Source organism: Motacilla alba, chromosome Z (assembly GCF_015832195.1).
Source record: "Motacilla alba alba isolate MOTALB_02 chromosome Z, Motacilla_alba_V1.0_pri, whole genome shotgun sequence".
Taxonomy (NCBI): Eukaryota; Metazoa; Chordata; class Aves; order Passeriformes; family Motacillidae; genus Motacilla; species Motacilla alba.
Genome location: NC_052046.1, coordinates 70,480,701 through 70,503,584, shown reverse-complemented (window position 1 = coordinate 70,503,584; position 22,884 = coordinate 70,480,701). Strand labels below are relative to the sequence as shown.

General features: G+C 38.5%; 1 protein-coding gene across 1 annotated transcript in view; it reads left to right on the top strand.

Moving 5' to 3' along the window:
* Positions 1 to 21,567, top strand: part of PCSK1 (proprotein convertase subtilisin/kexin type 1) — a 28,229-nt gene extending 6,662 nt beyond the window's left edge. The window contains exons 4-14 of the mRNA XM_038125166.1: positions 1,032 to 1,178; positions 1,638 to 1,714; positions 3,236 to 3,324; positions 7,467 to 7,639; positions 9,733 to 9,945; positions 11,076 to 11,176; positions 12,139 to 12,372; positions 13,538 to 13,695; positions 15,163 to 15,296; positions 16,902 to 17,063; positions 18,581 to 21,567. Of these exons, the coding sequence (XP_037981094.1) occupies positions 1,032 to 1,178; positions 1,638 to 1,714; positions 3,236 to 3,324; positions 7,467 to 7,639; positions 9,733 to 9,945; positions 11,076 to 11,176; positions 12,139 to 12,372; positions 13,538 to 13,695; positions 15,163 to 15,296; positions 16,902 to 17,063; positions 18,581 to 18,943 (1,851 nt within the window). The 3' untranslated portion in view covers positions 18,944 to 21,567. The remainder of the gene's footprint in view (positions 1 to 1,031; positions 1,179 to 1,637; positions 1,715 to 3,235; positions 3,325 to 7,466; positions 7,640 to 9,732; positions 9,946 to 11,075; positions 11,177 to 12,138; positions 12,373 to 13,537; positions 13,696 to 15,162; positions 15,297 to 16,901; positions 17,064 to 18,580) is intronic.
* Positions 21,568 to 22,884: the final 1,317 nt, after the last annotated feature.

The following is a 22,884-nucleotide window of genomic DNA, read 5'->3' as shown; positions in this document are numbered from 1 at the left end:
ACATTTTCTTCCAAAATATCTTCTTTGCCTTGTAGTGAATAACTGACTATTATCTTATTTTTATGATTTGATGGCAACAGTTTTATCTCTATCCTGTGCACGTTCACACATCACCAGCAAAAAAATATTATTTGATGGATTCAAGAGAACAAAGCTTGAAATCTCAAATAATTTCCTGAATTGAAGCAGTCAGATACAGATAGCAAAATATTAAAGAAATTTCATCCCCATAACAAATTCCTTTTCCTAAACCTTATTATTTCTTTGGAAACAAAGACAAACAGAAAGCCTGCCGTCAGCTAACGTAATTGTGCACAGAGAAACAGAAAGTTCTTTTTACATCTCTGCTTTTATGGGGGCTCTAAGCATGTTTTCTAAATTAGATGTATGTACTGCTCCTTTAGTATTAGAGGGGGAAAATAACCCACTCAAGACATACCCTTCAAAAAACTTGCTGTGGAAGGGAAGGCTATACATGATTCATATTTCCAGCTGATTTACCACAGGAACAGCAATGAGGGTAGTAAAGAGAAAATCGGGATTCAACACAGTTGTTCCCAACCAAACGACTACCTTAATTGTTTTACCCATTAATTATTTTGCTCTGGCCAACTTTAACATCCAAGGAGAAAATATACTTGGAGGAGATCCAGCTCACTGCACTGCGGGCACTCTCTTGGCTCCTCATCAAATGGACAGAACAAACATTAGCAGGTCTGATTATTAACCCAGTGTTCCAAGGTCCATCAGTGCATCCCCACCACTCCTTTCACTTTCTGCTGCCTACTTACCAAAAAGACAAGGTGTTTTTTTGTTCAGGAGTGGTCTTCAGGGATACTCAAGCAGTGGGGTAAATCTTTCAGTCCCACAAGTACTTGATGAAATTAATTTTTGGTTTGTATCTGCAAAATTTGAGCGAAGCACACAAGTTCTGGTAGAGATTGTTTACAGCATCTTTAGAATACGACTTTGAACCTGTTTGGTATAAATGGATAAAATGTTGATATATTTGAATCTGTTCTGTCCCACAGCAAGATACAAGAATTACTCCTTCCCTGCCCAAACTGGATCTCCATGTTATTCCTGTGTGGCAGAAAGGATTCACAGGCAAGGGAGTTGTCATCACAGTCCTAGACGATGGATTGGAGTGGAATCACACTGACATCTATGCTAACTATGTAAGTTTGAGCATTAGAATGCTATGGAATAGATTAACCAGTTGTAAATTTGATAAACAGAGACTCTTCCCCAGCTCATTGTCTGCTCTGTAAGTCAGCTCCTGCAGTACAGAGACTGAAAGACTTGCCTTAGGCATGATTTGGAGCCTGGTCTGTGTCACAGGAAGCTGAATGTCACTTAGCAATGGTAGCAGGGCGGATATTTTTTTGTTTTGTTTTTCCTGCAGTAGATTTAGTTCCCAGACACATTTATATGTAGTGGTTTAATGCTGAATTATTAAAGCTCCATGAAAAAGTTATGGAATTGTTAATTGCCATCAAATTCTACTAGCTTGATTGCTGCCAATATAAGGCACACCAAGTAAATAAATACAGACTCTAGAACCCATTTTGTTAGCAATTTAAAAATGCCTTTTCTGGTTGTCTGAATTAATTCTGCTTCTCTTTTTTTACGTGTAGGACCCAAAGGCAAGTTACGATTTCAACGACAATGATCATGATCCCTTTCCTAGATATGACCCAACAAATGAAAACAAGTGAGTAGCTTCACAGCTGTCTGAAGAGAACAAAACATTTCACTGCTACTTTGTGTGTTAGAAGGTACCAGTGGAGAAATTTCTGTGTAGGTGTCCTGTGGCAATTATTTTATAAGAGGAAGAACTTGTGTAACAGAATCACTGCATGCTTGAGCTTGGAAGGGACTTCTGAAGGTCATCTGCTCAAGCAGGGAGCTCTAGAGGCTGCTGCCCAGGAGGATCAGGATGGCTTTTGAGTACTTCCAAGGAGGGAGAGGCTTGGGCAACCTGTGGCAGTGCTTGGTTGCCCTCAATGTAAAGAATTACTATTGGATGTTCAGAAGGAGCCTCCTGTGTTCCAGTTTGCAGGAGCATTCTCACAGAACATTGATATAAACACTGGGATAAAATTCCCAGATGAAGAACTTCATAATTGTAATCTCTCTATGATGTCCTGAATTTCTTCATGTCATGTGTAAGGTGCTGAGGTATTTCTGCAAGGTGAAGGGAATAATCCATTAAAAAAAAAACAACAAAACAAAAGTCTCTTGATGGGTCTGTCAGACCTGGGCACATCCATCATAGTCCAGTTATGGATTTTGTCCATAAGAAAGAGAACAGCAGGGACCTCCCTAGAAGCTGGTAACACAAAATACTGAATTTCTTAAACAAATTAGGATGCCACTACTCAGTACAGATAGCAAGAAACTGATGCATTGGTTCCCTGTTTCCTATCAGACAATACAGTGGAATAAATCATTGCAGGAGGGAAAAAAAGAAAGATCAGTCTGAGGATAATATATCCATGAATAAGACATTTGAAAAATGGCATTTCTACTTTGTTACAGTGCTATTTTGGAGAAAGAAGCCATTATCCTCTTGTTATGATGTCATTATCTCTCAAATCTACCTGTATTGTCTCTAATCTTTATTAAGAAGTAAATGGAATTCAGCCCAGAAGCATTGAAGCGTGTCACTGAATAACAATCTGTAGCATTACATAATACAATGCTCTTACCTTGAGGCTCACAGGAAGGATTTCTGTATTGAGGAACTAGAAACACCCATGGAAAAAAAAATTGCATAGAAAAGAGTTTGTTACAAGAAAAAACAGGGACACTTTAAAGGCTCACTTTCTGAAATCCTAAATAAATGCAGTGATTTAGAAAAGACATATCTAAATGTGTGATTAAAAAAAATATTTGTATCATATATCTGTCTGAAGACAAATTTTTAGTTCCATAATTTTATACCACTTTTTCACTCTACTAAAATACTGATATTTGCAGTGAGAGTAAAGAAAGCATTTATCATCTCATGGAAATGTTCCTTTGAGCATTAAGTAGGTAAAATTATATTTAATGAAGCTTAGGAGAAGTAAGTATTTTTGTATCATGTAGATACAACTCAAAAGCTCTTCAATGACTGCATTGCATTAATTGAAAGGGAGAATTTGAACAAATCAAGGTCCTTGACGAGTCCTTCTGTACAATACAACAAAGCTGTTATGATGTATTCTTTATTCTTGCTGTATTTATTCAGGCATGGGACACGGTGTGCAGGGGAAATTGCCATGCAAGCCAACAACAGAAAATGTGGAGTTGGAGTAGCCTACAACTCCAGGGTTGGAGGTAAGAAAACAAAAATAATTAGATTTCTAATATGAATGGAAACAAGACAGATGCTGAGTGTTGCCAGATACCATTAATCTGAAATATGAATGATTGGTCATTCTCGGAAAACATTTATCTTGCAGTATTATAAGCTTCAAAATCCTGTCTGGCAACAGTGCTGAGTGACACCTGTACACGACAGGATTTCTTTAATGACGTCTGGAATTTGGTTATGAATAGATTGATAGCTAGATAGGTAGAATATGTAACAACAACAGCAATGGTATAGGTGGGATGATGATGATGATGATAGTGATAAAACTAGTAATAATAATGTTAAGAATATTAACAACAATTAATAATATTAACAACACCAACAACAATAATGGCAACAACCTATAATTTACCTAGAGTTAAGACAGTATCTTTTAAGGAATGAAGGACTAATTACTTTTTATTGTTTATCCAGGGAAGGAGAGGGATTGAGTAGCATGAAAGTAGGAGTGCACAAAATTATACCCATCAATATTTTCAGGATATTATTTCCACTTACACAATAACGTTCAAAAGGTCATGTCAGTCAAGTCATGCAAACCACTGTCCTTTTTGTTTCAACACTTTCCTTCTCTACTGTCACCTCAAGTTAAATTTGAAAACAAGTCTTTCTTGCCCACCAATCAATATCATTGTTTTGTTTTTAAATCAGTGACTCAATCTGTTAGTTGTTTATGAAATAATCATGATGCAAGTATCAGTTGCAAATGGTTATTTAGATCAGAGGAAATTATTTTACAGTCCTTCTTTTTTCATTGTTTTCTCTTTTTCCTTTTAAACGATGGGATGACGAGTGGTAATTGACACCCATAACTGTCATTCCCACCATTTCAGCGTGGTGTTTTGTCGGCTCCCAGTTACTCCACTGAGCTGTCATGAATGTCAGCTTTGCAGTTTGCCATTGCCATAATGCATTATGCTGTCATGATCTGTTTAAATAAAATATCTCACTCATAATATGAAGACGTCAGATTTTCAAGGGAAGGCAAAATGGATGAAGCTGCAAAGATGTCTGAACTCCCACTGTGCCCATATTTTAAGGCTCTTGCATCTACTGAGGAGGTTCTTCCACAGCTATTTGCATATGATCTGCGCTCATTTGCAAATGCAAACTACAAATCTGTGCAGGATGACTTATCTAGAAAAAGGGAATAACAGTAGGAAAAGCAGTCCAGCGACCCATACTACCCAGCAAGCAGCATACACTTGGGTGGGGGAGGAGGAAGAATGGAAAAGTTGAAAGAAATTAAAAGCTGTTAGATATGACCAGGCTGATTAACACCCAGACTGGGGTGTAAGAAAACTATGTTAAAAGAACAGTGGAAGATAAGAAAAGTCTTAAAAACATTCAGATAAATTTGGAGTGGCTAAGTGCTGGAAGCTTTTTTGACGATCCCAGCTCTACCGGATTCATTTCTCCAGAGGCTGTTTTGTCTCCTTTTTTTTTTTTTTTTTTTTTTTTTTTTTTTTTAAGTCCATGAAATGACACATTGTGCACTTCTACTCGACATTAGTTCAGGATGACTTCCTTAAGTGGCTGTTTGCTTGTAGCAGCTGCCATGTTGGACAAATCCAGTGGTCCACAGCCAGTGCCTCCACTCTGATAGTCAGCAATATCTGCTTCGGGGAAAGAAACCCTGACAATGCGGAATACCTTGCTCTCCAACCTTCAGCATTGCAGGTTGGTTTAACTTTGCCTTGAGGAGTAAAACAAAACATTCCATTGATTTTTTTTTTTTTTTTTGTTGTTGTTTGTTTTCTGTGAAAGTACTAAGTTTAACAATCCTGAATGCTCTCTCCAGTCACATCAGTGCCTGGCCCTATTCTGCAACATTGACTAGCCTCTCCTGTACTTTGTGGCTGTGAGTACCATGGACTTTTCTGTGCACTCTGTGAAGAAAAAATATTCTTCATGCCAGTCTTCAAAGTGACACCTTTCAGTGCCCTTTAACATTCATCTCTTGGTCTTTGTAGAGCTGAGAAATGTGTATCGATCGCCTCCAGTATAAATCAGAGTATTTTCCTGCATACTTGGCCGTACCACTGTGTTATGATATTTCCATGGTGCTGCCATGGAAATTAAATTATTAAGAAGCTCCATTTTACAAAGGACTGGGCTGAGAGTTCGTGCACAGTGACGTGTTGCTAAAAATAGCCCTTCTGCCAGGCAGATGCATATATGTGTGTCTGAAATTACCTTGGGCTCTGCCTGCTTTTGATTTTGTGGGACTGATGATGGGAGCAAGAATAGAAAAGAGTTTATGCAAGAGGACGTAATTGGAATCTGCTTACGGGAATATCACTGCAGTCATCAAATCCCTGAGTTGACTTGAGCAATCAGGATTTCTGAGGATCAGGAAGGCAAGGCAGTGATTTTTTTCCTTGAGCTGTTTTCATCAGTGTGGAGTCATTGTTCTTGGGGTTTTTTTTTGGTTTTTGTTTTGTTTTGTTTTCTCCTTATTACATTATTTATCTGCAGACTTGTCTGTCTTTTTCCGTGGGAAGTATGTGCACATTACTCCTCACATTCCCACTATCTTATTATATGTTGCAAGCTCTCACCTGGGGCTTGCAGTCGCTTTCACACAGGCAGATCTTTGCTGGCATGAGAGAATCTGGAAATTCTGAGCCAAAAGAAAAAAAGACTAATCAAACAATTCTCAGTTTAAGACAATCCTGGGTAAGTGGTGTTTTTAGTACCTGAGGCACAGGATATACCTTGGTGCTTTTCCCAGCTTTGTGAATGATAGTGAAGCAGCTGTGGTAGGGAGGATTAACTCCTTTGTCTGATTTTAGCACTAATGAATATGAAATAATAAAGCTCAGCTTTATCTCAGAGGTATTAGGAGTATTAAGAGGTCAGCCATTCGGGAAAAGAATTATGCTTGCAGTCTTCTTTTTCCTCTTCTTGATAGCATAAAAAAAAAGAACAAGACACTGAGCTGCAAGGGAAAGGTTGGAGGGTTTTTGTTGTTCGGTATTTTTGGGTATTTTGAAGGGGCTTTTTTTAATGGGATGACTACATTTTGCCTGCTGTGCCTTGGCAAAATCCCCATTTTGTGGAAAATACTAGAAAATGAGTAGTCATAATTCACCAAATGCCAGCAATCGTGCAGCTGCTGTAGTACTAACCTGCCAAATCCAGGGGAACCCAGACATTTTTATTGCTTGTAAACACAGGCTGAATCCTGGCTGAGGTGACTCTTGCTGCTGTTGCTGTAAGAGCCATGCCACAGCGGGAATTTTGCCAGATTTCTGCTTTTTCTGCTGTCTTCCATCATTGGACAGTAGCAGCAGCCCCACTGCAGAGCTGTGGCTTTGCACAGCAAAGGATCCAGTGCAGATGAACCACTGCCTGCACCTGAATTTTAAGTACCACTGAGTTCAGGCTTGCTCTGTAGGTGATTAGATCATGCAGCTCCTAATAAATTGTTAATGACTAGATATCTCTGGATTGCTCATAGCAGAAAAAACTGTGGCAGTAGAAAAACAGTGAGGGTTTTTTTTTCTTTTCTGTGGTCGAAATTGAAGAGCTGGTGAAATTGCAGTGTCACAGAGACAGCAAAAGCTTTAATGACTTCTAGGGACAAGTGCTTTGGTCAGAACATTCAGAACGACATCTTTGAACTAAAACTCTTAGAACTCTTACAGATAAATGTAATGTTGGTAAAACCTATTTAATTTCAGTGGCATTTTAGCAGTTTGAGAAGTCTTTGTTGCAGATCTAAGAGAGAAAAAGGAGGAAGAAAGAGAATGCAATAAGAAAAAAACAGGAACAGTAAGCAAGACATCTTCTTTGGTCTCTGTAGAAGGAGAGAAAAAAAGAAATAGAAGGCTAAGAAGATTTTAGGAGTTTTTTGGTTGGCTTTTTCTTTTTTCTTTTTTTTTTTTTTTGTAGAGAAACACAGATCTTTACGAATAAAGTCTAACTGTACTGTTTTGCACTGACAGGATCTTTCCTCAATACTTTTTACGTGAACAGTAGTCAGCTGTGGTTGCAGTACTAATAGCTTAATTTTACTGGAAACATTAAAACCAATTAACTAAGACAAGGAGAAGAGAACAGAAAGTAAATCCAGTCTGTTTCTTTTTTTTTCCCCGTGAAGGTATACGAATGCTGGATGGAATAGTCACCGATGCTATCGAGGCCAGTTCAATCGGTTTCAATCCAGAACATGTGGATATTTACAGTGCAAGCTGGGGCCCTAATGATGATGGCAAAACTGTGGAGGGACCTGGGAGACTGGCACAGAAGGCTTTCGAGTATGGGATAAACCAGGTACTATACCTCAAGGAAAAAAAATTGGCAGAGAAAAGAGTTTAAAAATGGTTGATACCAGAGAAGAAATGAAAATGGTTTGTGCTGTCTTTGCTCAAATATATTTGAATGGGCATAATGTATTTTAATAGTACAGGTGAGAGAAATTTCCAGCCAGAAAGGACTTTTGAGAAAACACCATTAGGGCTTTCTAAACTGGTTTTTAGCTGCTAGTCTCCATGGATAAGCTTTTTTATTTACATCCCTAATTTTGCTGCCTTGGTCTCACCCTACACCCACCCTTCTCTGCTGCTTGTTTTACACTGAGCAGTAATTGGATTTCTGCACTGAAAGCCCATAAAATTTAATACAAAATTCCTGCTTCATGAATATTTTGCTGTGTGAAATAGTGATGCGTTTTAGCACCCTGTACATGAGCTTGTATTGTGCTAATGGCATTAATTTATAAATTGGTGCATGTCATGATCCAATTAAAATGAAAATAGTACAAATGCATGATGAGGAGTACTGGGAGCAATATTTTTACGCATTTCTTTTTTTTCATGTTACACTCTTTGGATCTGTTGGGTGATAAATAGGGTGCAAACTGAGAGCTGCCATGAATTTATTAGTAAACTATTCTAGCTCTTGCCAGTGAGGTGAAAAGATATCTAAAGATGGATAGGTACTAATAAAGAGGAAGACTGAATCATACAGGGGAGAAGAGAGAAATAGCTTGAAGGACAAACAAATAGAAAATTTTGGATAAAGGGCAATCAACATCAGTGGGCAGAAGAAGAAAAAGAGAGAACAATTTAAGTGCTGACAGCTGACAAAGACAATATGAGGGAATAATGGAGATGCAGGAGAGAGCTTGTAACAGGTTATATGCCCATAGGTAGGTAGCAAGAGCAGAGGAAGAATTAAGGTGAAAATTAGGCAACAAATATTAATTGGTCTTACTCTGAAAAAGCAGGGTCTTTGCTGGAGAATGTATCTTTTTTTACAACTTGTTTTATTTCTAATGGGGAACAAATGTACCTGTTTGTCTCTCAGGATCCAAGGATTCCTTTTGCAAAGGTCTATCTGGTTTCCATTCTGCTTAAAGTCAGCCAGTGCTGAGATTGACAATCCCCTGGATCCTTCTCTGCTGCTCTGGTGAAGCACCTGAGCACAGGATTAACCTGAAGAACCAAGGAAGTGTTGCCATCACTCTAAGTGAAATCAGAGCATGTGCTGGCAAACACCAGTGCTTTTCTGGACTGCAGCCTTTGTTCTCAAAGATACTACATGATTTTCTGTAGTTGATGTGGCTTGTCTTTCTGAATTTAAAACTTGAATTACAAAATACATCTTATTTCTCTTTGCTTTTAATGTTTTAAGTGCTGCAAATATCTTATCATTTGCATAAATAACTTCAAATCTCACCTGAGTGGAATGATAAAAAAAATTTGTATTCCAACTGCTGTGAAATATTAAATATGTATATGTTAATAATGAACATGTGAAATTTTGCTTGCCACAAGAAACATATTTTTTTTCCTCTGAAGAATGAGTAGAGCTTAAGACTGTAGAGTGATGCATGTTTCCTCTGTGATAGCTGAGATGTTTTTACATGGTTATGCCTGGAGGCTGGTGATGCTGACCCACGGACCTGTGAGAGAAGGGAGGGTTTTCAGTGTGTCCATCACTCATACTCCTAACCCACACCTCTGTGAGTACAGGAAAGGAAAATTAAATAACCCCTGATAAACTTGCCATTTTTTAAAAGGCATTTTTTCTATGAATGAAACAGCAGCATGTGTAAAAATTTACTCATTGAACACAGACTCTGTTTTTGATTTGAAAACCTGAGGAAAGCTGCTGTATCAGGAACACTAAACTTAGGCCAGTGAGATTAAGAGTTGTGCTGTAGGGTGAGCAGTGGGATGTCGCAAACAGCTGTTTTTTCTCTCTCTGTTTTCTATAGTGCTTATGGAAATCGCTCCTCTTCCGTGTTTGCTACGTTAGGCTTTTTGGGGAAAGGAGTTGTTAAGGATACATTGTGAGATCTGAAATCTCTTTGATAGCCGTTCATTTCCTTTTTCTTTTCTTTTCTTTTTTTTTTCCCCTAGGGTCGAAATGGGAAAGGCTCCATTTTCGTGTGGGCTTCAGGGAACGGAGGCCGTCAGGGTGACAACTGCGACTGTGATGGTTACACTGATAGCATCTACACCATCTCCATTAGCAGCGCTTCTCAGCAAGGGCTTTCTCCCTGGTATGCAGAGAAGTGCTCTTCAACTCTGGCCACAGCATACAGCAGCGGGGATTATACTGACCAAAGAATTGTAAGTTGCTTTTACCAGTTTCAGAACAAATAGAAAGGTATAAGATATGCAAATAATAAACGAAACCTCTTAAATGCTTGGCTTCCAGTGGCTGCTTTATTTTATGTGTTATGTGCTTAATGCTTTTGTCTGGAAACTTTAAGGTATTTGTAATCCAAAAAGTGATTTTATTTCTCTATTCTTCTACCTTAAAGCAATGGTTAAACAAAATCGATGTCGATGCAGTTAAATCAATGTGCTGAATTTGTCTGCAGTTAGTGAGCACTGTTTGTGCATGAAAGTGGTCTCTGCATGGTTTGATATGGCACTATTCTTCACAAAGGGCAAATGAAGAGAGATTCAGAGTAAAAAGAAAACCTGTGATGTCAGGGCTGCTGTTATACCTTGTCATTACATTTTTAAAGGCAAGAGACAGCAACAACAGTGCCTCCAAACCTTCCAAACTCGGCAAGCAGGCATACCAGTCTGTGTGCCTTCCTTAATTGTGCTGAAGGAAATTGTTGTGGCACAATAATGCTGAATTACCTGTAATTTCTGTCCAGCCCTGGTAGATGCTAAATTTACAACACCCTGCACTGATGGGGATTAAAACAGCGTCATTCCAAGTTAGCCTGGAGATCAGTCCTTACTATGTGGCTTGTCTTTATAGTCGAGATTTAGATAAATGGGCTGATGAGTTTGGTGTTTATTCATTACAAATTATAGTTCTTCTGCTGAAGAGGGAGCAGAACACCAATGCTAATCCTATGAGTAATTTCCTAGTAAGCAGTAATTTTGAATGTTCTAGGCCCAACACAATGATCTGTTTTCATGAATCACCAGTAAGCCTGAAACACTTATTGTGAAACCTTTAGACTAAAATAAGATATTCAGAGTGGGAGTATTTTGTTCCAACAAAAACCGTTTTGATACTAAAATTATAGTTGAAGTAAAAAGAGTGGATTGAAATACGAACAGATTTAAACACTCATCACTTTTTCTGCTGGAGAGGAGTGTATTAATACGCACTAAGTAAGGGACCCATGGTTATGTTTGTCAGTATGGATACTACGGTATTTACAACTGTTTATTTATGCTTTTTTGGGATTTCTCTCCTTCTTTTCTTTGTTTTTTTCTTAATTTTCTATCAGACAAGTGTTGATCTTCACAATGAATGTACAGAAACTCATACAGGAACTTCTGCATCTGCACCTCTGGCAGCAGGAATTTTTGCTCTGGCGCTGGAAGCAAAGTAAGATGTCAACATTGAAACTTCTTTCTCTCGACCACGCCACTGCCTTCCCCAAAATACCTGTTTTAAGAGGCATTACCTCATACTGCAGCTCAAATTTTTGTCAGTCAGATTTGCTCAGGCTGATGACTAAAAATAAGCAGCTACTTGCCCCAGCACCTTCCTAGAAAAGCAGAACCAACGTGGATAAATCATGATGACCGAGGAATAGTTTGTGTGTTGACAACAGCATTTACTGATTTCTGGTCAGATGCACCTAAAAGTGAGTGTGCACATGGATTCAGAAGAATGTGATTTGAAGACAATAGGCTGCAGGTGTTTAAGCTAAGCCTCAACCAATTTACAGAAGAATTTCTGCCAGTGATGAGGCATAAAAGAGAAGGTGCCCAAGCTCGTCTGTCAGAGCAGGCTGGGAGCAGCCAGATTTGGGTCCTGTAGGGCAGGTAGTCAGAATTTAGGCCTTGGGGAAGCTAAGGAAGGACAGGACAATGACTTTTTTTCACAGAAAACACTTTAGGCAGTAGTGCTTAGGTTCAATGATTGTATCATGTAGACTCAGCTCCATTTTCTACTGCACACCCCTTTGGTGACAAGAACCTATATCAAATATTAGATATTAAAATTAGATATTTTAAAGGATAAAGTGAGTCACAGATGGAATCAAATGCCCAGTTGTCAAAGTCCAGGTTCTAAAAAGATGGGTAGGAAATTCTAGTGTTGCTAGCTAAACTGAAATGCCTGAATTGTTTTGGAGGATTGGACTCTTGCTATATACCTGTTCTTCATGGACACAGAAATCTTGTCTGCCCAGAGAAGTATTGTGAGGATAAGTGCAACATGCTGTGTGTTATTAAACAGTGGGGTGCCATATGCATTCAAAGCACATTCTGTTTCAGTCTAATTATTGATAGAAAAATGATAGATAGCCCTGAAATAGCTAACCAGGAACATTTTCCAAACAGCCCAGATCTAACGTGGAGGGATATGCAGCACTTGGTAGTGTGGACCTCAGAATATGATCCACTGGCTGGAAATCCAGGATGGAAAAAAAATGGAGCAGGACTAATGGTCAACAGCCGATTTGGGTTTGGGCTACTCAATGCCAATGCCTTGGTGGATTTAGCCGATCCCAGGAGATGGAAAAGTGTACCAGAAAAGAGAGAATGTATTGTCAAAGACAAGAGCTTTGAGCCCAGGTAAGGATTTGCATTACCAGTTACCAAGCTGGTGCCTATTGTAATAAAGCCTGAAGGATCATATTCTTCACAGATTTCTCTGAACAGGAATAAGGGACTTCTTTTGATTAATTTAGTCTTGCCAGACTGTATTCCCCAGAGGCAGGCAAGCAGCATTGCTTCTTGGATTGTTTTTTTTTTTTAGTGTAAGACTGATGGAAATTACTAGCATGAAGCCTTAACAAAGACTAAGATTATTATGTCTGCTTGTACAGACAGTGTATAAAAGAATGATGCTGTGAGGCTGAGCCCAATCAGCAAGGCTGTGAATTTTTAGACAACCATCAGAAGACAGACAAAAAGCTACTGATGTCTGACAAAGATTTTTTTAAAATAAAAATGTCTGTAATGGGTCTTAGCAATTCTTCTCCTGTGACAGTCTTGTATATGTTGTAATCAAGGTGATATATTGAACTTCAGTAATGTCTGCAGCATTTCTCTTACACAAGTGTGTCAAAGCATTGTGTGTCACTCACTGAAAAGTATTATGAGCCACGTGCCAACAGCACAGTGAGCCTGAACAGATAGATTAATTATCATTAGTCATTGAGCTAGTTAATCAATAAGGATATCTAGACTCTTTTTGTCACTATATGTTCTCATAAGAATTTTTTATCCAGAAAAAATTATCTATTTCAAAGGCTGAAATTATACTATGTGACTGCAACAAAGATCTGTCTGCATAAACATACTGCAGTGTTTTGGAGAGTCACTGCTTGGTAATCTTATTATTTATGCTATTTCACTATCAAATTGTTTTTATGGACTCAGTCTGTTTCACAGAATGTTGACCCACTACTGATGTATGCCACACTTGCTCTTTATGTATTTTTATTGCAGCCCTGTCTGTTACGTTACGAAAACAAAGATCCCATGATACTGAGCTTAGAATTATTTATGTGGAGATTTAGATACCCATTCCATTCGGAAGTAATGGGAACTGTGCAGAGAAAGCTATGCAGAGTCTCTCTCTGTGCAGAGCATGAACAGCAGACATTACCCTTTATACTGAGCTGGCATTAACTCTTCCTTTCTCATCATTCTGAAATGGCTGTTAAACGCGCCATTCATGACCCAGAATCAAGAGTTCCTGTGGGTAATCAAAAGACTACTTTAATTTTGACAGATTATTAAGAGCAAATGAAGAAGTAATTATCGAAATTCCCACAAAAGCCTGCGAGGGTCAAGAGAACTCCGTTGCATCTCTGGAGCACGTGCAGCTTGAGGCAACAATTGAGTATTCCCGTAGAGGTGATCTGCACGTCACTCTGGTTTCTCCATCAGGTACAGGAGGCAAAGACACATTTCATTTGTGTTGCTGTAGTGTGTAACACTTACTTCATGAAAAAAAATGTCGTTTTCAGTGGTTAAAGAGAGCTAAATATATCACTGGACAAATCCAGTGAGGATAAAGCATCCAGGGATCTATAGAGACCCCTCTTCAACCTTCACCTGTTCTGTGTTCCTTTTGTGGAAAGAGATTTCAAAATCATACTTCAGAAAATGAAGGCACAGAACACTTTCACAGAGGCAACTGGACCTATGAAACCTCAGAGCTCCTGGCAGACAACAGATTATAGATCAATAACTCTTATCAGACTTCCTGTGATTTAGCAGACTAATGGAAAACTGAGGATATCTGACTCCTTAGGTTTCATTTAATGCATCTCCCGACTGGTGTATTTAAAAAAACCAAAGTGTTTCTGTTAGGTACCTAAGTACAACTGTACTAAATGAGCTAGAATATGGCAAGCTGTCTTGACAATGTCCTCAAACAACATAATAAGACAAAAAAAAAAATAAACAACAAAGAGTAAAGTCTGTTAGATCAACTGGTATTAAAAGGGAAAAAAAAAAGACAAGCTTTCACATATTAATTTAAATATCAGGCTGATCTAATTTTTCTGTTTCTAGGTAGCAATCATTAAGTACTGCTGCCTCCACTGCTATCATTTTGCACTCCGCTATCATTTTGCTTTCATGGTTAAATTGTTTTCCCCTTGTTTTTTGCTGCTTTTCTACTTTCCTGCAAAGCATTAGTAGCAAATGTATGTCATTCCTTTTCTATGGTGTTACTTTTAAATATAATTATAAATTGTGACAATGCTCCTTGGGACTTCACTGCTCCTTATTATGTAAATATTGTTCCCTTGCTTTTTTTCTTATATATAAACAAGCCAAACAAATTTCCTCCTGTGCAGTAGAACCTCTTTTGCTGCAGAAATGATTTGTGAGCTGCAGCATTTTTGTAATAATAACAATGCAAAAGCATTTTTTCACCCTGTTGGAGGACCAGGCGGTGACAATATACATCCTCTCACAAAAAACAAAAAAAAACCAAAAAAACAACCCAAACCAGGGAAGAAATCATGGTAAGACTGTGGTTTCATAATACTGCAAGAGTTTTACCTTCAAAACTTCCATTTCAGAAGTTTCTCGAACAGCTCATCAGTGGGAAAGACTGGTTGTGCCTGACATCTTCTCCTTATGCTTCTTTTATGTGCATTCACTACCTTATCGTGCCAGAGATAGAACACTGAACAAGATGTACCTTCTTGGTGTCACCTAACAGCTTGTGCACTCCTAAGCACTGCTGTAAAAATAATTACAGGAGCCACTGCTAAAGGAGGCACTGCTGAACAGTGTATTTTCCAGGTCAACTCTGCTCTAGACAGGGTGCGAGCTGACAAATATGAAAAGCAGGAATAGGCAGTGCATGGACAATCAGAGTGTTGATCTTCACCCACACAGGGACCAGCACTGTCTTACTGGCTGAGAGAGAGAGGGACAAATCTCCCAATGGCTTCAAGAATTGGGATTTCATGTCTGTCCACACATGGGGGGAAAATCCAGCAGGCACCTGGATTTTAAGGATTACTGATATGGTGAGTATCCCTGCATGCTAACTAGCTGTGTTTGGGAGCTCAAACAGATTAAATGATCACACATCACTACAAAGCACATTGAGTAATGAGCCTGCTCATTAAGCAAGCTAAATGAGGGGTTATTTAAGATATCCAGCTGGGCTAAGGATTGAAGAAAAAAGGTAGGGTCAGATTTTCTTGTTCTTTACCTACATGCAAAGTACCATTCTTGTTTCACTGGCCCGTGCCTCTGAAAAAAAATTAATGCCTGTTTTTTTCAGACACACGTCACCAAAATTAATCACTTGATAAAGTTTTCTGTGATTCTTGGATTGAAATGTGAAATAAAATTAACATATGGTTAACTGGGAATTCATTTTTGCAGAAAAGAACACAGCATGGATCTAGTCCTCTCTTGGTCCATGTGCATAGCTTTCATTAACTGAGAACCTTTTGAATTAAAGATTTTTTTTGGGGCACCTCAGTGACCTATTCTGATGTATACACTTCCCTAATTTCTTGCTGAGGGTATCTAGTGCTGAACAACGTTTAAGGATTAAAGCTAAGTAGTCTACAGATATGAAATAAATCAGTTTATTAAAGCTACCTGGGGAATATGGATTACAACAGCAAGACATCAGAATTAAGCTGCTTGGTAGGCAACTGAAAAGTAATTCCCTTCAAAGAGAGAGTGATCAAGCTCACTCATCTCATTGAAGGTGTCTGTTAATAAGCTTGTCCTTAGGGGTCAGATCTTGCCAAAAACTGAAAGCTTCCTGTTAGACACTGAGCCTTCAGCCCCTATTGGCCTCAAATTGTAAACAGGAGGGTATTGCCAAGAGCTGAGCAGATGGACAAGGCACCAGGAGTAAATATTACTATCAGCAGTGTAGTGTTAATGCTGCAGGCTTATAGATAGCCCCATGGTTACAGATATCCAGCTCTCTGAATGCATTTCTGTCGAACAAAGTTAAGAAGAGCATTTTGTTTGTAAATTAGCTCTCATTTCAAGTGAGAACTTCCAGAAACTTACAATAAAGTAAGATTTTTGTCCTCAAGGCATAATACACTCTTTCCTCACATTGCAGGTTTTTTCTCTAGTTGTCTCTTCCACTTTCTACTTCCACTACTACTTCTACTGCCACCAAAATTTATAAATAAACATTTGCTGCGTGCTTCCACATACTGTATTTCAGATTGCTGCTATACACCTCATAATAAGAAAGAATAGTATTTCACATTATCCTTTCCAATGGTAACTTTTATAAGGAAATTACCAAAGAATGGCCTAGTGAACATGTTCTAATAATGCAAAATACTACTTCAGCAGCTGCTAGAATTCTGTGTTATGATAAAATTCCATTGATGCTTACATGATGAATTAATAATTATGTTACATCAAAATGTGAATATTTTGAGTGGTTAAGCTATTGTATTCAATCCCACATTCTAATATACTCTGTATCTACTACATCTGGGGGTTTTGTGCTTATGAATCATACTCTTTAGGTAGGTATTGAAAACCTGATAATTTGCTTTGGTCGCTTCTGTGTACTTTGCGTTCAAGTGTCTATTTTGCTCTTTTATGTCCTAAGAGCCTATTCTGATGCCACTCTTGTTTTTCAGTCCAGACGAATACAAAATGAGGGTAGGATTGTAAACTGGAAATTGATTTTGCATGGCACTGCTACCCAGCCTGAACACATGAAGCAGCCACGTGTGTATACATCCTACAATGCTGTGCAGAATGACAGAAGAGGAGTGGAGAAGATGACGGATCTTGTTGAGGTAGATTTATATTACATTTATTCCTTACACATTTTTCAGTTTATAAGAAAATGTTGGTTTTTTGGTGGGGCTTTTTTTTTTATTATTTTCTTTTTTTTTTTTTTTTTGCCTAGTAAGAAGACACATTTATTTTGTATTCATTTCATCTAACTCCTGGTTGGTTTTGAGTGTATATCATAATTTTGCCCATATCAACAACTGATATTTTTATGAGTCTCTCTTTCAAATTGCAAAATATAAGGGATTTGGGATGATAACAGGAAATTGCTCCTAAAACAAGGAATTCTGTGGCTAATGCAGTTGAGTGGTGGAAGGAGGGAGGAAGACACCTCTGACAGACAAACTAAATTTATGTAATTCTACTGAGAACAGGAGTCACATTCTAAAGGAACTTTGCCTGCTGGAGTGCTTCCAGTGAGTTTGCAAGGAATTTCAGGAGCAAAGGGCTTGACAAAAGTGAGGGACTCACTGATTTGAAAGGTTTGGCTCAGTGGATCTGTTGCTGCCAGATCTTTTAGCACACCCTGTTTACCCTACAGATAACAGTGCTCTAAAAAAAACGACAAGGCAGGGTGACCCTGGGTTTCAGGATGCATAGGATGGTAGTAATGCACATTTTCACAGTGCTTGATTACGTCAACAGCATCAGAAAATAATCCCATCACATCAAATTGTCTCCCCATTAAGTAATTAGGACATCCATAAAGCACAGATAGTTTAACCTTCCTCAGACAGGTTATGAAAGGTGGGTGTGATAATGGCCTCTAAATCCATTACATAAATGTCCCCAGGTCTGGCAGCCACGGGCAAAAAAACAAAGTGGAAGAAAGTAAAAGTGGATTCAGCAGGTGCTGTAGGAGAAAATGGGTGGACATGGTAAAAATTACATGAAGACAAAACGAGCATTCAGTTAGAAATACAGTTCTAGTTTGAATGAGGAAGCTCTGCAGGCATATACTAGTGTTGAAATAAGATCATGCGTCTCATCAGCTGCTCTATGAACCTATACCTAGTCTTCCAAGGTCTCCTAGGGATGTGTTATGACCACCCATTTGCCATACTTCACCGTCTTTTTCTCAGGTGAGATCATCTACAGAGAAGGTTTTGTGGAAACACTGGTTCCATCCTTTTCCTAAGAGTACAAGGCACAATCAGAACTGCCATCACCACTGCATATATGTTTCCTTCATTTAGAGTGCTGTGTCTCTTGGCCAGAATTATCTCTTAAGACTGGGACAAACACTGGTATAAAATGGTGCTTTGTATCCTGCCAACGTGGAATCTGAATTTTTAAATGCTTATATTTTAGGACGATTTGATATTTTATACAGTGTAGTCCTTTTAAAAGTTTGTTTTGGTTGATAATGGTCTGCTTGTTTTCTAGATGCCCAAGTGCCTCCTGAATGAAAAAATAACATTTGCCCCCACATAGGTGGAGATCACCAACCAGAGCAAGCCTTAATCCAGTCAGTCTTCCATTGACACCTGACCTTTCTTCATGCTAATCTGTATTCCAGGACCATACCACACTGGAGAGCCTGAGTGAAAAACCCAAGGCCACAGAAGACACCAGCAGCAGCAGTGACAAAGAAGAAGATAAAATCCCATCAGAAGCCATGCTGCATTTACTGCAAAGTGCTTTCAGCAGACAGATGGATCAGAAGCAGCTGCCAAAGAAGACTGCAAGCGAGAAGTTAAACATTCCATACGAACACTTCTATCAAGCCCTCAAAAAATTGAACAAGCCTTCCCAGTTAAGAGGCTCAGAAGAAAGTCTGTACAGTGACTACGTTGATCTTTTTTACAATGCCAAACCTTACAAGCATAGAGATGATAGACTGCTGCAAGCTTTGGTTGATATCATAAATGAAGGAAATTAACTGTAGGGTATGGCACTGAGTTGGAAATATTCGTTCTCCCCACCTGTAGTTTTTTTTTCCAAAGTCTGTGTATGCTCTAGTTGTGTGATTGCTGCTTTGATCGCTTCATATTTAATACAAATATCAAGGAAGGGAAAAAACGGGTGTGAGGGGATAAGACAGGAAAATTACGTTTTTTAGTATTACCTTTTTTCAAAACCTTTCTTCAGAGTAGATTTGCCCCCCCAGGCATGAAATGCAATAGTACCCCCCTGAAAACCCTAATACTCTATTTTAAACTATTTTCACATTACTTATCTTCCACCCTCTTCACTTAAGCATGCAGTAGGATTCAAAACCTGAATTACCAACCAGTTTTGAACCAAACTGCCAAAGCTACGGGGATATATTCTCATCCATAGATTTGTCATGAATATTGCAGTCTTTGTTATATTTGTCATTTATTCCGATTTAATACTTGCAGCCAGTACTGCTTCTGTCATTGGTGTTTTGTTCCTTCTCCAAACAATGCTCCCTTGCCCTTCTGTTCTCCTGTAGAGGAACATCTGGGAGGCTGGGGTTGGACTGGGGCATCAGTGAACACTGATGAAGTTATTCACAATTTAGACTACAGTCAGAAACACACTAATAAAAAAGAGCCCCCACTGAGGCATCCCAGACCATGGGGTGGCATTCTCGCCAGAAGACTCGGAACTTACCCAAGTGAAGTGCCTGAATTATGAGCCTGGTCTTTCTAGGCTGTATGTGTTTAATGAGGACAGAGTCTCACTTCAGAGCACTTGGCTTTCTTTTCATGAGTTATGAATCACCTGATGGAGTACTGATCTATTTGTGTCCATTACATGAGCTTTGGGCTCCAACCTCCTACCTGTCTCCAGGTCTCCGAAGCAGTACAAAGCTGCCTTCTGAGATGCCCACATCTGCAAGCAGCCAAGCCAAGCAGAACAGAGAGGCTAGCTGTTGCAGAAAACTCCACCCAAAGACTGTAAAATTCCCAAAATATCTAGAAAGACGAGGCAAAATTGTCTGAGATTTAAAAAAAAAAATAGTACCCTGGGAAGGGTGAGCATGGCATGTGGAGTGGGAGGAAGAGGTTGAGGCAAAGGTGGCTGTCAGAAAGCAACTAGGGTGAGCAACCCCCTAACATTAGCACATACCACATGCCTCTTTAACAAGAGTCAAAATTATATATTATTTTGTTTCTAATAATTGAAAAAAAAAAAAAAAGCCATGTTGGATGCTCAGAAAAGCTGGGGAATCTAGAACAAGGAAATGAAGATTCCCAGGGGATAGTTATCTCATCGAAGTGCTAAAGAAAACTCAAAAAAGTGCTGACTGCTTTTTATTTTTCTTCCTCTTGCCTACTATTGAAATGTGTTTTGCAGACTGACTCTCTAGAAATATTTGATTAGATTATTTTTCACTGTCTATTCCTTAAAATATGCAAGTGTCTCTAAGACAGGAATTTTACATTTTGCTCATAATACATCAGTTCAAATAGAAGTTTTTCAAACTTCACACTAAATCCTGTAATTTAAAGGCAAACCTATTTACTGTAACTAAGAATTCTGTGGAAAAAAAGGACTTCTCTAAAGACAACCTTGAAATTTTCTTACCAAACGTAAGATTTAAAAAACATTCTTTGTGGTGACTTCATGCCTATCTTGGGCTTAGCCTGCCTTTTTGCCAGTTTTAAGGATTCTTTAATACTCTTCTAGTCAGCAGTTGACGGATAATATCTCTGCTATTGAATGCCACCTGTACTGAATCGCTCCCTCTCTACTAAGAAATTTGCTTAGGAAGAGAAACAAATTAAAAAAAAAAGAAAAATAATTCCTGCAAGTGGTCCAGATCAGAAAGCTTTCCCTTTGCTGTCCTTTTCAGGCAAAAAGCTTTCTGGCAATGCATAACTAATGAACAAGCAAACCATGAAAAATTCTAATTGCTGCTATTACAGAATGAGAGCACTTACTTTCACTAATGTTTAATTTTCAGAATAGACTCATATGGCAAGGTAAGGGCCACTTTTAGTCCTGTGCAATGAAGCTTAGAGGCTGGTTCCCTCAGATAACAACAAATTTAGCCAGTCCTCATTCAGGTATATTACAGTGAGGAAAGTACTAACAACACTCCATCAGGCCTTGAAAGAAATGTTCAGGTTAAAAGGGTGGGAAACAAAAGACCCTCCTTTGTTTTAAGATCAGTTCCTATGCTGCAGCCAAAGTTTCAACAGATGACAAGTTTAAAATCTCTCTTTTGAATGTTTCCAACCCAGATCAGCTTGTACAGGAATAAATTATTTTTATTGTTAGTCTTTCCTTGGTGCCTGTGTGGGTTTTGTGAAAAATGTAAAAGTAAAAAAAAAAAAAGTTTTCTCTCAGAATTTTAAATTATATTTTCGTTACAGGTATTTATAATATAGCAAAGATTTTATTGAACAGACAGAATTTTAAAAGGCATAATAAATTATATTGAAGAACCAGATTTTTTCTTGAGAAAGAGACAATTTCATCCAATAAACGTATTTTTTAAAAGGCATGTTACAACGGCAACTGCAACATGTATGTGATGTGATGTTAAAATTTGTCTACTAGTAGCATAATACAATGTGTTAGCAGAGCTCAGTGTGTGGTCTTAACATTTGTAAAGAAAACAGTAAGATAAAGTCAAGCTATTGACTTAAAAGTAATGGGAAATTGAGTTTAGAATGAAAAATAATGGCTTGGGGAAATAACCAGGATTGGGTGGAAAGAAATGTGAAATGTACTGAGAATGAGGGCTTCCAAGGCATGTCTTCAGCAGTTACACTCACTTGTTTCCTTCTCACAACAGCAGCCGAGTAAGGTTTGCTGTGGACATCACTGACAGCAGCACTGTCTGTAGTTCTGACAGTTAAAAGAATCCTGCCTATTTTACACAGACATGTGTGTGTCAGAAGCACTGAAATGAAGTACTGCAGCAAAAAGAGTCAGGGGGTCAAGGTAAACTTATGGGTCTTCATTTCCTCACATGAAAACAGTTAAATATTCATTGTTCCCTCCGCCACTACTCACATTTCAAGGCAGCAGAGAAACGAGCCCTTAAACCCTTCTACACTGTACATAGTGCAACCAACTACCTCTCAATTACAAATTCTGCTTTGTCAAATGCCCTAAGGATAATTAAAACACTCTTAATGCGATTTCAATGGATACATTCCCTTATGAGAAATACTTACAGTAAATGTACACAGAAAATGGATTTCTGAAGTAGCTTTGAGAAAAGAGAGAAATCTAAACCTAAATTAGAGCAAACTACCTAGCTTCCACACTAAACAGTATTTTTTCTCTCAAGTTGACTGGCTTTTGAAACGCTGCATTTGAACTTTCTACCTTCACCAGCTTTGAGTTTTCCAAGCAGAATTCCTGATAAGTCACATCTTGTAACTCCAAACTTGTTAATTTAGTTTCCAAATGAAGTGTCCTCTTTCTTACCTCTCCCTCTCCCCTTCACTCTGAAAACAAACAAAAGCATTTTCAGTAAATAGGGGACTAATTTAAGAGAGAAAAGGTGGGCCTTACAAATAAAATGCTGGTCTCCTATTTCTTTTTGCATTATCTTAGTGTCAGAGATTACATGAGGATATGGTCTGTTTGTTAAAAGAGCACATTCCATAGAAGGGGAAACACCAAATTGTTGCCTTTTTTTGTGCATAAATCACACTGTGGAGGTGACAGTCACAATTAACTCCTTGTACATCAGAGCAACAGGAGGGACTGCACAGTCCCTGAGAGTCTCCCTCTGCAACATTAAGCCAGCCTCTGCCACTACAGTTTCCCAAACATTACAAATCTAAGGAAAGTTGGCATCTGAGTTAGTACAGCTCTGAAAATAATTATAGAAGAAAAATTACAGGGAGAAAAATAAAGAGTGATTATTACTCAACACAGAGTACCTGCACA